The sequence below is a fragment of the Palaemon carinicauda genome, chromosome 38, assembly GCF_036898095.1.
Source record: "Palaemon carinicauda isolate YSFRI2023 chromosome 38, ASM3689809v2, whole genome shotgun sequence".
NCBI lineage: Eukaryota > Metazoa > Arthropoda > Malacostraca > Decapoda > Palaemonidae > Palaemon > Palaemon carinicauda.
The window spans coordinates 39798221-39816400 of NC_090762.1; the positions used below are offsets into that span (position 1 = coordinate 39798221).

Sequence of the window (18180 nt, forward strand, 5' to 3'; positions counted from 1 at the left end):
GGACTGCCATTCCCAGCCCCTAACTGACGCAGACCTCGAAGACCTGACGAAATCGGCAAGTGAGGAAGAGAGTGATACCCAGGAAGAGACCCAAGAAAATGTCGAAGAAATGGGCTTAACATTAGAACGGCTTGCCAAGGCCTGCAACCATGCGAAGGAGTTGAAAGAAATGTTGCAAGAGTGGGACGAGGATATGGTTCGCTCGATGCAATTCTGCAACAAGGTTGATGACATAATGACTCCCTACAAAATGCTCTTGGATCGAAAAAAGAAGCAGCGGCAACAACTTCCGATCACAATGTTCTTCCAGCCTCGCAAAAAAGAGCCAGTTCCTCCTGCTAGTACGCCTTCGGAAGAAATTGAAGTTTCCCAGGAAGAAGTTGAAGAGGTGTCCCAGGAAAAGACACCTCCGTCTGAAGAGACGTAAAATACTATCATTGGCTGCACAGTAGAACACATCATCAGCTTCATCATCATCATTTCTACTGTGCAGCAAATTCATCGCCATCACCATTCAAGTTTTTCTTCAACTTCTTTCGTGGTGAGTACAGTAACAATCTTTATTTTTTACTTTAATATTCTTACTGTACATTCTAAAACTGTATTTGTGCCTGTTTTATAGTTTAGTACTGTACGTACTGTATGCATTAAGTTAAAGGGAAGGTTTTAAAAGTCTACATGTTGTAACCTATCATATTTTTTTTGTTTAAAATTTACATTTACGTACGTAAAACAATCTCTCTCTCTCTCTCTCTCTCTCTCTCTCTCTCTCTCTCTCTCTCTCTCTCTCTCTCTCTCTCTCTCGTTAATTGTTTTCCTGCTTTGCTACGTACAATACTGTATAATTTATATTTGTAAGGTAACATATTTTGTAAATGCTTTTACTGTAAATACTGTATGTACTGTATCATTATTTATCACTATCATCATGCGCGTTAAATGCCTTGTTTGTTCTGAGCGTGGTTGTTTACTGAGCGTACACGCCGTCGTTTCAGGCGGCGTCATAAAGAAAAACATTTCATTTGGAAGTCCTAAGAAAAATACGTAAACTAAAACATTGGTAATAAACAAATCAACATACAGTACAGTACTGTATAATCAATATAATCGATGCAAAAACTAACCTATACATTTATGTGTACTGTACACTAAATGAGTTTGTTTCTTCATTATGATCAGAGATGAACGTAAACAAAACATTGGTTGCCATTTTTTATCGTGCTTTTTAGGTGTTTAGGAAACGCATGATATAAAATCGCCTTTAATATTTGTGCCTGTTTTAGTTTAGGGTGCTGTAGTACATGCATTAAGTGTTCTGTACATTAAAGGGTGGTTTGTTAACAGTACTACGTACAAGGGAAGGTTTTAAAAGTCCGAATATACATGTTAAATAAATAGGTAAATATGATGTCACTACTTCGCGGATTTTCACCTATCGCACCCGCGTCTGGAACCTATCTACCGCGATAAACGAGGGTTCACTGTATTCGAAATTTCTTCATAATGCATATTACATCAGCGCCAATATGTTATTGGGTATCACATTTTCCATACAGTTCGTTTATAGACCTTATCATTAGTTATAAAAGGAATACGCTCTCTCTCTCTCTCTCTCTCTCTCTCTCTCTCTCTCTCTCTCTCTCTCTCTGTATTTTGTTTTTAATTCAGTTGTATCTTCATATTCTTTTTGAAAATTATTAAAAAATTCTATATATCATTATTCGATGTTTCGATTATGGGAATAGTAACACATCGGAAGGAAATCACTTGATTTGCCTCTCGCCTTCCGCCAGAAATATGACGTCATCAGACTTTTTTTCTTAAATTTACGGTAAGTTATACTAATCTTATAACTAATGATACAGACCACTAAAACACTTGATATCGTTACTGGGTGTTTCGATGATGGGAATGCTGTAATAAGATTACTCGGTAACAATGAAAGGAAATCATTCAGTTTGTCAGCGAGCTCCTGCCAGATACATGACGTCACAAGACACGTGACGTACAGTAAACTCGACAAAGAATGACTTGCAAATTATGTAAATTAATTTTCTTTGTTTCTCGCAAGAAATGAAAAGAAAATATTTGCCCTATTAGTATATTTTCTTTAGATAAACATCGATCCATTATCAGAGATTAAAGTAGCGTACAGGCAAATTTACGCTACGTAGTACTCATGACAACCGATACAGACCCTCAAAATACTTTGTATCGTTATTTAATATTTCAATAATGGAAATACTAATATTAATCGTTAGACTATGGGAAGGAACTCACTGTATTGCCCGGACGCTTTACGCCGGTGATGTGACGTCACCAGACATAAAATGAACTCGACAGATATTAAAACTTTTCTTAATTTTTTTTTTAACTGAAAATAAATACTGAATATTAACAATAAAAGAAAATAATAATTTACCAAGATAAATCAGTTTATATGTATACAAGAAAATAGATTATTTTCAAGGAAATATTCGTCTTATTTCCCATAAACTTGTGACGTCATCACCCTGAAAAAATGGTCGTAAAGTCGAATAGTCGTATGTCGCATAGATCGTAAGTCGAGCGATACCTGTGTTAACACATCCATTCAACACAATTATTTCTTGTATATTCATTATAAATTTTCATATGATTGTTCCCAAATTTCCTGACATCCTGACATGAATAAAAAAAAAAATTAAAATATATCAAAACCTATTTTATCAAGCCATCAAACACAAAAAAAGTTCTTTACATGTGTTCATCATTTCTAATTATTAACAACTTTTTAAAGATATATTCTTCACACTTCTGTGAGATTTAATAATTGGTTATAAATCTCCTTTTCAAGGACTTTCCTTTCATATATAAATATCGTGTAACTAAGTTCATAATAAATGAGAAAATATTAGTTTTATGATAAAATCCCGAAACTCATGAAGCGGCCAACATCCTCTGGCAGCATTCCCCTAGCACTTCATGGGTTAAAAAGAAAAATAATATTTCCAAATTTCCTTATATAAAAAATTATGTATATAAAAGTTATCTTGTTAAAATTTTCACAATAATTGATTTGATATTTTTGTAGATAAAAATATTTAAAAAATACAAACTTGCAATCTTAGCTGGAGTTACTCAGACCAGAGAAGTATCCCTTCTATGACACCAACTGCTCACTTTCCCTGATAAAAAGCAGCAAAGGACCATCACAGGTATCCAGATATCCCTTTTGGAGTGTCTCACGTAAAGTCTCTCACTCGAAGAGATGCTGGATAGCCTCCACCAATGAAAATCCAATGACTTTACGGAATGGTGGTACCTTTAAAGGTACGTTTATTAAAGGAGTGTGGACCACGGGGGGGGGGGGGGGGGGGATTCACTCGGGACCTTTACTAGAAGAACTACCCGATCAGGATACCACTATCTTGGAGCCACCAGGATCATCCTTAGTTCTGATGTCATCAACACCCTGTACTAGCACCAGAAACCTATCTCCATGACATAGTGATGATGTGTCGTCAAATCAGGTCCAAACGAGTTCAAGGAAAAAATTCCCTTCAAGAAGACTCTCTTCATTCACTATCATCTACCTTGTCTAGGAAAAACACTGAAGTGGTCATTCCAAGTAGCCCAAGCACAAACATTCAGGTAGACACTTGTGTGGACACCTGAGGAACAAAAGAGGAGCTTTTAAAAAGAGAGAAGGCCTGCATACCCTACAAACACCTAAGTCACTAAAAGCATGAAGTCTTTCTCTCTGGATGCAAGTACAGTACAAAAGTTTCCACTGAACACAACTGGACAAGTACCAAGAAGTGGTTCACTCCTGTTGGGATAAGACAGGAGAAGATTGTATGTAAATTTCAAAGAAAAAATCCATGATTTCTTTAATCTCTGTTGCATGTCCAGAGATGGAACCTGGTAGATAGGTACTGTAGGGAACATATTTGGATGGAAGAGGGAGGGAATGTGCAAGGCAAGGTACTGCCTCACCGACAGCAGTTGACGTACGCCCTGCTTCACTCTACAGCCACTTTCGACTATCACTTCTACTAGACTGAGCCTGGGAAAGAGGAACAACATGTAGAGCAGGGTCCAACCCCTTTTGGAGAAAAAAAAGCTGGTAGTGGTCATTCCTGGGGTTTGGAAAAGGTCGGGAATGTCCTTAAACCAGAGCCCATTGGCCACAGTCTCCCTCGAAGACTAGAGCTCATGAGGGATACCGCATGTTGGACTAAGAAGTACAGTACCGATAAACGCCATCCTATTCCACCGCTACCTCAAATCAGCCTACTTAGAGCTAGAATGTTTCTTTGCCGAAAAGGTGCTACAGTGACTAATTGATACCAAGGCTAGAGATAATGTGCTTGTCAACCATTTCTGGGTTTGTTTTCTCTCTCTAGAATAGTTTTCTCTCCCGCAGAATAATAGAGATTATGTGCTTGTCAACAAGTTCTGGGTTTGTTTTCTCTCCCTAGAATAGGAAATCTTACACTCCAAATCAATCCAGGAAGGTATAACCAGTATGCAGATGATGAATAGGGCCTTGAATGGTTTTGTTACAAATCTGAGAAAGAGTCCCTGGTGCAAGAGGGGAAGAGTGATACAGTGTACCCTCTCACTGATGAGCTGGTGTGGTAAGTCCAATTCCATACTCGGAAGACTAGAACAGGAACCAGTCACTGACCGGCAGGGCAATCCACAGCACACAAATGCACAGGAACAGTAACAAGTGCAGATAATACCTCTTTCAAAACTACAGAAGCAATTCATGTAAAAGAAGACACATGATGTACTGTACCATGTACCCTTCCTCTCTGTTGCTAGTGATGGAGAGTAAGTCGTGCTTCAGTGCTCATAAGAATGGGGCCATGACACCTTGGCCAATGACTCCCTTCCAAGGTAGGGAAATCATAACAAAGTGAAATGAGCTATGCTCTGAGTCTTTTTCATTAGAAGAGTGGGGATGACACTTCAAAAGAGGGCTGCTTAAAGTCACCCCTTTACAAAGGTACAAAACACTCTTGATTCTGAAGGTTTGTATCCTTATAGAATACAAACTTCATCACATGCTTACATTTTAGAATGTTTCAGCTTACACAAAACCAAAAAGGTAAACACTGAAAATAAAAAATAAAATAAAAATCAATTTACCAGATTGAGGACAAAGAAAAGTATGTGTAAAGAGCTGCCACCAAAGACAAGGTGAGGTTTGCTATACCCGTCAGAAAGGCTTTCAGGTGGAAAGTAGGCCTCCTTCCTCCCACCCACCAGTCAACTGTTGTTCACCTAGTTAAAAGTTTAACAGCCATTTCCAGCTATAAGTCATATACCTGATTAAATATTGATGGTTTGCATTTTGTGTAGAAACACATATCTATATTATATCAAACAGTTTAATAAAATCACAAGTTAAAGTTTTACATCACATATAGCTACCTGAATCTTGAGAAGAAAATGAGATATAAAAAGATCAGTATACTGACAATTCATGAGACCCAGAAAATCCTATTCAACAAAGTATACCATAGAAACTCGAGTTAATTCCAACCAAAACTGCATCTTAAGAAAGAAAGAGAAGCAATAGATATAAGTGATAGATATAAAAGGGACAGTATTTTGTCAATTAAGAAGAGCCAGAAAATCATATTCAAGAAACTGTTCCATAGAAACAACAGTGATTTTGGCCACCTACAAAAGGCATATTTTTTTTTTAGACAAAGAAAGGGAAAAAGAAGACTTGCCTTGCCTACATTGGCAGTTTGAAAAAAAAATTCAGTTAAGCCAAAAAATCATATCAGCTGAGTCAAGCACCAATTTAACATATTAACTTACCATTTTCATCCGCAATCTTTTGAAGAGTGGCTAAAGCTTTTTCAGAGTCTCCAGAAGTGGCATCAAACCTAGCACTTTCAGGTAACCACTAAAAATCAGAAATAGAGTGAATGACATAATGCTTTACAACGTGATTTTTTTCTGTGGTCTGCATGAACTATGTAAGGCATCATAATTTATAATGTTAGTTTTGATCTAGCCAAAAATAAAACTTCAAGTATTCCACGATTCTTGGAATTCAATCTTATTAACAACATTTGGCACTCAAAAAATTATTTGCATATGCCTCAATACATCTTATATAGAGGCAAACTTTTACAATGTCAGAAAATAGAAGATAATACTGTCTAAATAAAACCTCACTAAAAAAATATTTCAATAAACTGTGTAATAGCAACATAAACACCAGTAAAAAAAATCAAAGTTATATCCAGGATTGACCATCTTATAATTATACAAAATTTCACAACATGCAAACTTAATACTAAAAAATTCTTAATGTTGAATTTGAAACTTAGAAAAAAAAAAATACCCATACCTGTGACACTAAAACAAAAAATATCAATGGGAGTGTTGACAGTCCAAGAAGTCCAGTCCAACCCATTGTTGGCATAACCCACAATGCCAGGATAACTTCGGCACATGCTCCAACAGCCCAAAAACACTGGAACATGGTAAACATGAACACATGAAGTAAAACAAACCAAAAAATGTAATCTATAGACAAGTGTGATTGCATAAAATAAAATACAATTTATCCTAAAACCTTCTTTGGCGCTATTTTACGTTCCAAGCAGAAATCATCTCCCGATAGTTGTGGAATTACACTTGTATTAAGAAATATAAATTCCAAGGATTTTTTTCCCAAATACTATATAAAATCAACTATTTTGTTTATTTTTGATTTCTAAGGATACAGTAAAATAAAATTTGTAATCAAATCTTTAACATAACTAAAACCTAACCTATACGCAGATCGTTTTGTAATTTAGCAATTGTCTCAAACAACAGATATGACAAATTCATTATAATTTGCCCTAGTTTTTTACCCTGACTAATCTAAAGGTTCTCTTATACGCAGATATATATGTTATTTACATTTTTTAACTTACAAATATAGTATTCTTGAGGAAATAATTTTACAATTTTATTTGCTTTTAATAGGACAAGTAGTAGTTTGTACTAGTTCCATATTACTCACTAGTATTTTCCAGCACTGTATTAATTTTGTTTTTATTTGGTCCATGCTAGAGGTAATCTGTTTGATAATTTCATTTCATTTACATTCCTTAATTATTATACTTCATTTGCACGAGTTTCATTTAATATACACTATTTAATTACGTCATCGAGGGTTGAAAAACAAAAAGGTTAAATTCAGCTTCCCATATTGATGTTAGCCCAGACATTAGGCATATATAGAAAGCCTGTACCCAATTTGTTATGATTTTACTTGATATTATACTTCAGGAAGCATATTGCAGATACAGCGGACTATCGGCGATAACAGACACCCCTTTCCCTCCTATTACTCTATTATGGGGATGTTCAACTATAAGTGAAAATGATTTCTTTTAAGCATGAAATTTTTTGGAGTAAATGACTGCAAACGAATTTTATATAAAACTTATGCAATAAATTTGTCTAAACAAAATCTGCATTAAATCAAATCAATACAGATAGAATGTAGTGGGAAACACTGAATACAGTACACTAAAAGGGAATAAGTATGATAAGAAATAAGAAAGGGAAGTACAAAAGGAAGGAGGAAGGGTATAAGGATTAAGATAGAGTGAAATGAACTATGAAAATTAAGAACGGTAATGATAAAATTTCTTAATTTTATACAATACTCACTTGATATTGATAATGCTTCTGTAAAGGCCGGTTTAATCAATAAATTTTTAAAGGTAAAACATTTTCCTATTTCCCTCACTCCAAACAGTATACACCCTTGACATAGGCGCAGAGCCCTCTACTATAAGAGGTAGAAAGTCCATGTTGTTGCCTCGGGAAATATAGTTTTTAGTTTCAAAGTCGACATTATCCCTGCTTTTGCATATGTTGTTTAGATCAAAGCAAAAAAAAATGAGAGAATATTCAACTTTCTAAAAATTTTACAGGTAAATGTCAATTAAACCCAACTTCTAGAGAAGATGCAATATGGATACTTAGGGAGATTCATAGAAATAATCAGTAAATGACATTAAGGAAAAGATAAATAAAACTTAGAGAGGTAGAATGGGAAAAACCCTTCTAGCCTTTGACATTAAAAAATTAATAGAGATGTAGTTGGAAATACAGTACTGAATAAAAGAACACATGGAAAATACAAGAAGGAGTAAGGGAATAAGGATATATGGAGCAAGCTACACTAAAATGAACAATAAAAATGAGTGAATAACAGAAATGAAAAGGAAATAGAAGATAGGGGAGAATGGAAGAAACCTCTTAGATTTTGAGACAACATTCCACCATACTGAAAGGTGATGTATTGGTGATTGGTTCGAGTAGTTTGCTCAGTGCTTCCAGTTCAGTAGCTGTGGTTAAGTTATTTACAAACATGTGTTTTTTTTATAATGGTATCCAAAGATCAAAAGCGCATAGTCGAATCAGTGGTTACAGAAGTTCTTATATATTACTGCCATACCTGAATTCAATAAAAGTTTACCTATCATTTCTGGTTTTACTAATTGTAAGACAAAGAATGACATTAGACAGTTAAAAAAGAAAAATTGCAAAGGTTTCTATATTCTCAAGCAATGATATACTTAATATATGGCAACGAAAAGAAACAAGTCCATACTACCATGAAAAAACACAAACTCACATCTAATAACACGACACATTTCCCACGCTGTTGGGCGGGCAAAAACTCAGCATACAAGGTTACACTGTAGGCAAGACAGCAAAAGCAAAAATAAATAACAGTTCATGCAAAGGCAAAAATTATGAGTTTTATCTGTGTTATGGACTCACTCTGCAACACAAATATTGTCACTAATAGAGGTACACAAAAGAAAATAATTCCATTATATTGTTGAAACCTGGCAGGCAGAGGATATTTGCAAAGCAACTCTGAAATCACTGCAGTACTGGAGGTGGTTTCACATTATTGCATTCTAAAAGTAAATAATGATTTTTAAAAACCGTTGGTTGATTGTGATTCATTAAAGCATTTTTTTTCTTTTTTTTTTAGCAATTTTTGGTGTATTTAGCAACTTAGTATTACAGATTATCATTTGTTTTTCTATTCGTTGTGATCATCTTATCTTAAGCTGCTGCTCTCAAAAATATGAAAACATATGAATAACAGGGAGTATTGTTTATATAACTTCTTAACTTTTTTAAAGCATCTTCATAATAAATATCAATTCAGCAACAATATATTATAAACTATCATAGTTTTCATACAATTCATCTATAGCTATCATTATAAGTTATCACAAGGACATATGAATATGTTTCACTCTCTCTCTCAAGCAATTAAATTTTTTCATGTGTTAAATGTTATGCTTTAAGTCTGTAGATTTATATATCCAAAGGTCAGCAAAATCCTATACTAGGCTCAGTTCTGTTCCCAGCCATTGCGAGTTTGACAGATGCAAAATGTACAGTGAAGTTCATGTGTCTAAGTGAAAGGTGGTAATTTTATTCACTAGCAAAGCTCAGTTCATGAGGCCGCATGTAATTCTGGACATGATCTAACCTGCTTAAACTGTGAAAAGGCATATTTAAAGTAAAATGTTATTTTCATTAGTAAAATAAATTTTTGAATATACTTACCCGATGATCATGTAGCTGTCAACTCCGTTGCCCGACAGAAATCTACGGTCGGGATACGCCAGCGATCGCTATCCAGGTGGGGGTGTACTCAACAGCGCCATCTGTGAGCAGGTACTCAAGTACTTCTTGTCAACAAGAACTCAATTTTCTCCTCGGTCCACTGGTTCTCTATGGGGAGGAAGGGCGGGTTCTTTAATTCATGATCATCGGGTAAGTATATTCAAAAATTTATTTTACTAATGAAAATAACATTTTTCAATATTAATCTTACCCGATGATCATGTAGCTGATTCACACCCAGGGTGGTGGGTGGAGACCAGCATACATGTTAACAAAGAAGCTAAGTATCCCGTATTTCATTTTATTAGTTATTCAAAATAACAAACATAAAATAAATAAGTACCTGGTAAGGAAGTCGACTTGAACCATTACTCTGCCTTTATTAAGTACGTCTTCCTTACTGAGCGTAGCGGTCCTCTTAGGATGCTGAACGACTCTTAGGTGCTGAAGTATAAAGGGCTGCAACCCATACTAAAGGACCTCATCACAACCTCTAACCTAGGCGCTTCTCAAGAAAGAATTGACCACCCGCCAAATCAACCAGGATGCGGAAGGCTTCTTAGCCGACCGTACAACCCAAAAACAACAATAAAAAGTATTCAAGAGAAAGGTTAAAAAGGTTATGGGATTATGGGAATGTAGTGGCTGAGCCCTCACCTACTACTGCACTCGCTGCTACGAATGGTCCCAGGGTGTAGCAGTTCTCGTAAAGAGACTGGACATCTTTGAGATAGAATGATGCGAACACTGACTTGCTTCTCCAATAGGTTGCATCCATAACACTCTGCAGAGAACGGTTCTGTTTGAAGGCCACTGAAGTAGCCACAGCTCTCACTTCATGTGTCCTTACCTTCAGCAAAGCAAGGTCTTCTTCCTTCAGATGAGAATGTGCTTCTCTAATCAGAAGCCTGATGTAGTAAGAAACTGCGTTCTTAGACATTGGTAGAGAAGGCTTCTTGATAGCACACCATAAGGCTTCTGATTGTCCTCGTAAAGGTTTTGACCTTCTTAGATAGTACCTAAGAGCTCTAACTGGGCAAAGTACTCTCTCCAGTTCGTTCCCCACCAAGTTGGACAGGCTTGGGATCTCGAACGACTTAGGCCAAGGACGTGAAGGAAGCTCGTTTTTAGCCAAAAACCGAGCTGCAAGGAACATGTAGCCGTTTCAGATGTGAAACCTATGTTCCTGCTGAAGGCGTGGATCTCACTTACTCTTTTAGCTGTTGCTAAGCACACGAGGAAAAGAGTTTTTAATGTGAGGTCCTTAAAAGAGGCTGATTGGAGAGGTTCAAATCTTGATGACATAAGGAACCTTAGGACCACGTCTAGATTCCAGCCTGGAGTGGACAACCGACGTTCCTTTGAGGTCTCAAAAGACCAAGGAGGTCCTGTAGATCTTTGTTGGTGGAAAGATCCAAGCCTCTGTGGCGGAAAACCGCTGCCAACATACTTCTGTAACCCTTGATCGTAGGAGCTGATAGGGATCTTACGTTCCTTAGATGTAACAGGAAGTCAGCAATCTGGGTTACAGTGGTACTGGTTGAGGAAACTGCATTGGCCTTGCACCAGCTTCGGAAGACTTCCCATTTAGACTGATAGACTCTGAGAGTGGATGTCCTCCTTGCTCTGGCAATCGCTCTGGCTGCCTCCTTCGAAAAGCCTCTAGCTCTTGAGAGTCTTTCGATAGTCTGAAGGCAGTCAGACGAAGAGCGTGGAGGTTTGGGTGTACCTTCTTTACGTGAGGTTGACGCAGAAGGTCCACTCTTAGAGGAAGAGTCCTGGGAACGTCGACCAGCCATTGCAGTACCTCTGTGAACCATTCTCTCGCGGGCCAGAGGGGAGCAACCAACGTCAGCCGTGTCCCTTTGTGAGAGGCGAACTTCTGAAGTACCCTGTTGACAATCTTGAACGGCGGGAATGCATACAGGTCGAGATGGGACCAATCCAGCAGAAAGGCATCCACGTGAACTGCTGCTGGGTCTGGAATCGGAGAACAATACAACGGGAGCCTCTTGGTCATCGAGGTAGCGAACAGATCTATGGTTGGCTGACCCCACAGGGCCCAAAGTCTGCTGCAAACATTCTTGTGAAGGGTCCACTCTGTGGGGATGACCTGACCCTTCCGGCTGAGGCGATCTGCCATGACATTCATATCGCCCTGAATGAACCTCGTTACCAGCGTGAGCTTTCGATCTTTTGACCAAATGAGTAGGTCCCTTGCGATCTCGAACAACTTCCTCGAATGAGTCCCTCCCTGCTTGGAGATGTAAGCCAAGGCTGTGGTGTTGTCGGAGTTCACCTCCACAACCTTGTTTAGCTGGAGGGACTTGAAGTTTATCAAGGCCAGATGAACCGCCAACAACTCCTTGCAATTGATGTGAAGTGTCCTTTGCTCCTGATTCCATGTTCCCGAGCATTCCTGTCCGTCCAAAGTCGCACCCCAGCCCGTGTCTGATGCGTCCGAGAAGAGACGGTGGTCGGGGGTCTGAACAGCCAATGGTAGACCTTCCTTGAGAAGAATGCTGTTCTTCCACCACGTTAGAGTAGACCTCATCTCTTCGGAAACAGGAACTGAGACCGTCTCTAGCGTCATGTCCTTTATCCAGTGAGCAGCTAGATGATACTGAAGGGGGCGGAGGTGGAGTCTCCCTAACTCTATGAACAGGGCCAGCGATGAAAGTGTCCCTGTTAGACTCATCCACTGCCTGACTGAGCATCGGTTCCTTCTCAGCATGCTCTGGATGCATTCTAGGGCTTGGTTGATCCTTGGGGCCGACGGAAAAGCCCGAAAAGCTCGACTCTGAATCTCCATACCCAGGTAGACAATGGTCTGGGATGGGACGAGCTGGGACTTCTCTAAATTGACCAGGAGGCCCAGTTCCTTGGTCAGATCCATAGTCCATCTGAGATTCTCCAGACAGCGACGACTTGTGGGAGCTCTTAAAAGCCAGTCGTCTAAATAGAGGGAGGCTCTGATGTCTGCCAAGTGAAGGAATTTCGCAATATTCCTCATCAGTCTGGTAAACACAAGAGGTGCCGTGCTTAGGCCAAAGCACAGGGCTTGGAACTGGTACACAACCTTTCCAAAGACGAATCTTAGGAAAGGTTGGGAGTCTGGATGGATGGGGACGTGAAAGTATGCGTCTTTCAGGTCTAACGAGACCATCCAGTCCTCCTGCCTGACCGCTGCTAGGACCGACTTCGTCGTCTCCATCGTGAACGTCTGCTTGGTGACAAAAGCATTGAGAGCACTGACGTCCAGCACCGGTCTCCAACCTCCTGTCTTCTTGGCTACCAGGAAGAGACGGTTGTAAAAGCCCGGGGAATGATGATCCCGGACTATGACCACCGCTTCCTTCTGTAGCAAGAGCGACACCTCTTGTTGCAACGCTAGCCTCTTGTCCTTCTCCTTGTAGTTGGGAGAGAGGTTGATGGGAGATGTAGCTAGAGGGGGATTGCGGCAGAACGGAATTCTGTATCCCTCCCTTAGCCACTTCACAGACTGAGCGTCTGCACCTCTGCTCTCCCAAGCTTGCCAGAAGGTCTTGAGTCTGGCTCCTACTGCTGTCTGGAGAGGAAGGCAGTCAAAACTTGCCTTTTGCGGACTTGGAACCCTTCTTGGACTTGCCACGGTGACTGTCTGCACGGGTACCTCCTCTGCTGGAGGTTCTGCCACGAAAGGGCGGGATGAACCTAGAAGCAGGTGTGTCAACTGCTGCAGGGCGGAAGGGTCTAGGCACGGAAGATAAGGTTTTAGCCTTACGTGCAGAAGAAGCCATCAGGTCATGAGTATCCTTCTGGATAAGTGAGGCAGCCATCCCCTTAATCAACTCCTCCGGAAACAGACACTTGGAGAGAGGAGAAAACAATAACTCTGACTTCTGGCAAGGAGTGATACCAGCAGATAAGAAGGAGCAAAGATGTTCTCTCTTCTTAAGGACTCCTGATACATATGAAGCCGCAAGCTCACCAGACCCATCCCGAATTGCCTTGTCCATGCTAGACATGATCAGCATGGCCGAGTCCTTATCTGAAGGGGAAGTCTTCCTGCTTAAGGCTCCCAAACACCAATCGAGGAAGTTGAATATCTCGAAGGCACGAAAGACTCCCTTCAACAGATGATCTAAATCGGAAAAGGACCAGCAGATCTTCGAACGTCTCATAGCCAACCTGCGGGGAGAGTCAACCAGACTTGAGAAGTCGGCCTGGGCAGAGGCAGGAACCCCCAAGCCGGGTTCCTCTCCCGTGGCATACCAGACGCTCGACTTAGAAGCAAGCTTGGGAGGAGGAAACACAAAAGAGGTCCTTCCCAGTTGCTTCTTGGAATGCAACCAGTCCCCCATAACCCTCAAAGCTCTCCTAGATGATCTGGCGAGAACAAGCTTGGTGAAGGCAGGAGCAGCAGACTGCATGCCCAGAGCAAACTCGGAGGGAGGAGAACGAGGGGTTGCAGACACAAAATGCTCAGGATACAAGTCCCTGAACAAGGCAAGGACTTTGCGAAAGTCTAAGGAGGGTGGCGAAGACTTGTGTCCTTCAGTATCAGAGTGAGGTTCATCCAGATGTGCAGCTTCATCATCCGATACATCATCATCTGAAAGTTGAGTTGTGAGTGGCAAAGGCAGAGCAGCAAGCTGAACGGCTGAATCCGGCAGAACGGGTGCATGCGTACCTGCGGATCCAACATCATGCCTCTGTTGGTCGGTATGCGAGCTGGCAACAACAAAAGCAGAGGGCTGGTGTGTGGGAGGGGCTGCGGTGGGCTGAGGAGCATGCGGTATGGTATGCAGAGCATGCTGTAAGGTATGCGGCTCATGCTGCATGGTATGCGGAGCATGCTGTAAGGTATGCGGAGCATGCTGCATGGGCTGAGGAGAATGCCGCATAGTGCTGGAACCCGGCAACTCCTGATGCGGCAGCTCACGCATGTTAGCAGATGGTGCAGCAAGAACATGCGTCTGGCAGGGAGGACTGCGCATCGGTGGAGGAGCTCTCACAGGTGGAGTGTGGGAGCAGGCAGCCGCAGTATCTGCTGAGCGCACAACCTCTGCGGGTTGTAGGTTAACAGGAGAGGTGTTAACTTTCTCGGCATGATACTCCTGCATGAATGCCGCAAGCTGAGACTGCATAGTCTGCAGCATCGACCACTTAGGGTCTACTGTGGTTGGAGCAACAACAGACGGAGCAGTAGCCTGTTGAGGGACCACTCTACCTCTCTTGGGAGGTGTGCAGTCATCAGATGACTGTGGCGAGTCCGAACTGACCCAGTGGCTACACCTGGGCCGTTGGACTAGCTCGGAAGGGACCTTACGTTTGAGCGTCGTGAGACCTTGGTCCACCGTTTCCTCCTGGAAACTTCTTCCACAGACGAGGAATGTAAGGGCTCATTCGTCTGTATGTGGATGGGACGATCCTTAACAGATACGTCCGCAACCACTGAGGATACATCCGTGCGCCGATCAAGGCCTGCCGAACCCTTTGGTCCTTCGACATTGCTTCTCCCCTGGGCTTGGGAGCTTGCAAGAGGTCCCGGACTGGGAGGACGACTGGCACGCACAGATGTACCCTCATGCGCAACACTGACACTGACACTAAGCACATCACTAGCACTAACACTTCCCACTGCACTCTTCGCTTTCAGCTCTCTGACATCTGCCAAGAGCTGATTGCGGTCACTAACCAACGACTCCACCTTCTCACCGAGAGCCTGAATGGCACGCAACATATCAGCCATTGCAGGCTGAGCACTCGTAGCAGGTTCGGGAGTCACCACCACAGGGGAAGGAAAAGGTTGAGGGGCATGGGGAGAGGAAAAATCCATAGAGCGAGAAGAACTCCTCCTATCTCTCTCCTTCTCTAACCTACATGCATATCTAAGGAATTCGTTAAAATCGAATTCCGAAAGCCCAGCACATTCCCCACATCGATCTTCCAATTGACAGGATTTACCCCTACAATTGGAACATACGGTGTGAGGATCTATAGAGGCCTTCGGAAGACGCCTAGTACAAGTCCTAACACTACACTGCCTGTATTTAGGAACTTGGGACTGGTCAGACATCTTGAATTTAGAAGTAGTCAAGGGGGAATTCCAAAATTAAGCAAAGATCGTTAACCAATGAATCAAATTAATTCCAAAAGCTTGCTAAGCTAAGGATAAAGCTTCCTGAACAGCGAAGGCTAAACTTTAGAGCAAATACATCACCAAATCGTGAACAATAACTCCAAAATCAACAGCGTATCCAAGTAGGTCTTGCCGGCGGCACGACAGAGGAAAAATTGAGTTCTTGTTGACAAGAAGTACTTGAGTACCTGCTCACAGATGGCGCTGTTGAGTACACCCCCACCTGGATAGCGATCGCTGGCGTATCCCGCCCGTAGATTTCTGTCGGGCAACGGAGTTGACAGCTACATGATCATCGGGTAAGATTAATATTGAAAAATTTTGTTTTTCATATATAAACGAACAGGCTTAAACTAAAAATGAAACAGTTCAAATGAGGACATAAGAACAAACTGATAAGAAATTTAAAAACGTCTCTATCACAAATGTAGTAAAATATCGTATCCTGACAATTATTCATAAACATTTGTTCAACAACAGTTGTTTGAAAAGTAATTGTTCAAGGCAATAGTTGTTTGAATTAACAATTTTTCAAAAAGATATCTATAAACAGTTGTTCAAAAATATTTATTTTGTAATCACTATATTTTGTTTATGTTATGAGAATAAAAAAGTATTAGAGGATATATAAAAAAAGGAAACCATAAAATGTACACGACTATTTGCGGAATAAAACTTGATAAAATAAAAATCTTCAATAAATAACATTTTCTACCAACAAAATATCTGCAAGTTTGCAAGCTAAAATTATATGAAATTACACATAAATAATCTATCACATTCCTATACTCAGACTTTATCAGTAAGCGACTTCAAACTGTTCTACACACTTCCGATATTTATCTTTTTCCTATGTTACACTCGATTCCACTTAATAACTTTTCTATATTAATCACATTCAGCGCTCGTTCTCTTTTCAGTGTTGCTAAAAATGTCCAGATAGTTGCATAACAACTAGTGACTGGTTGAAAAAATCTGCCATGCCTTCCTTCAATAATTATGTTGTTTACCTTAGGTAAATCATCTTGAACCCTTTAAAAACTGGACCACATCTCAATTTCCTATGAACAGGTTGCCCAATCCAAGTACCTTCATAATAATCGACTATACTGTGGGTAAAGCTTCAACTGGTTATATATATTTTCATCCATTTGTGTACTGAAAGTTTCAAGGAGAACTTCATCAGTGTCATAGGTGTTTATAGGTAGTAAGTTGGCCAGGGCACCATCGACCCATTGTGATACTACCACTAGAGAGTTATTGGGTGCTTTGACTGGCCAAACAGTACTACATTGGATCCCTCTCTCTGGTTACGATTCATATTTTCCTTAGCCTACACATACACTGAATAGTCTGGCCTATTCTATACACATTCTCCTGTGTCCTGATACACCTAACAACAATGAGATTACCAAACAATTCTTCTCACTCAAAAGGTTAACTGCTGCACTGATAGAGTTCAGTGGCTACTCTCCTCTTTGTAAGGGTAGAAGAGACTCTTTAGCTATGGTAAACAGCTCTTCTAAGAGAAGGACAGTCCAAAATCAAACCATTGTTCTCTAGTCTTGGGTAGTGCCATAGCCTCTATACCATGGTCTTCCACTGTCTCGGGGTAGAGTTCTCTTGCTTGAGGGTACACTCGGACACATTATTCTATTTTATTTCTCTTCCTCTTGTTATTTTAGAAATTTCTATACTTTATATATGAAAGCTTTATTTCAAAATTATTATTCTTAAACATAGCTCGTAATTCATTTCCTTTCCTCGCTAGGCTATTTTCTCTGTAGGAACCCTTGGGCTTATAGCTTCCTGCTTTTCCAACTAGGGTGTAGAATAGCAAGTGATATTAATATCAATAATAATAATGCCTTTTCTTGAAGCTGAATTCACATACTTCTCTATATACACACTGGCACAAATGAAAATAATTACCTGTAATGATTACCAAATGGCATTTCTTCTTTAATTGCCCTTACTACTGTACAGTACGCTCAAAATCTGCGTTTAAAGATTCAACATCTAAAGTCAGTGCTATTGTTTGTGGTAAAGCATCTGAAAAACAACCACTTAATTCTGAAGATGTGTTAGAATTGATATACAGTAATGAAAAGACTTTCGTGTTGTTTTTGCATCTGTCTTCACTTTATCTAAAGACTTTCAAAATACAATCTACATGTACAATAACTGAAATCAGCAAAGTATCAACTAATAATTAGAGTACTATCTAACAACTGTTTTTGCAGAATTATTCATAAGGTTCAAACAATTACTGAATTGAACAAGTAGTTTTCGAAGAATTATTTTTGAATAATGGTTTCAAAGAATAGTTCATAAACCGTAAAATGTTAGATAAAACCTTTAATGGATGTCACGTAACTCAAAATTACATC

At 40.0% G+C, this 18180-nt stretch overlaps 1 protein-coding gene across 3 annotated transcripts in view; it reads right to left on the bottom strand.

Annotated features, from left to right (window-relative positions):
* LOC137630572 (synaptic vesicle 2-related protein) overlaps positions 1–18180 on the bottom strand; it is a 115644-nt gene that overhangs the window by 44542 nt on the left and 52922 nt on the right. For all 3 annotated transcript variants that reach the window (XR_011041734.1, XM_068362105.1, XM_068362106.1), the window contains exons 6-8: positions 8651–8714; positions 6359–6484; positions 5821–5908 (exon numbers count right to left, since the gene is read on the bottom strand). Coding sequence is in view for 2 of the 3 variants with exons in the window: in XM_068362105.1 (XP_068218206.1) it covers positions 5821–5908; positions 6359–6484; positions 8651–8714 (278 nt within the window). In the remaining variant the exon portion in view is untranslated. The remainder of the gene's footprint in view (positions 1–5820; positions 5909–6358; positions 6485–8650; positions 8715–18180) is intronic.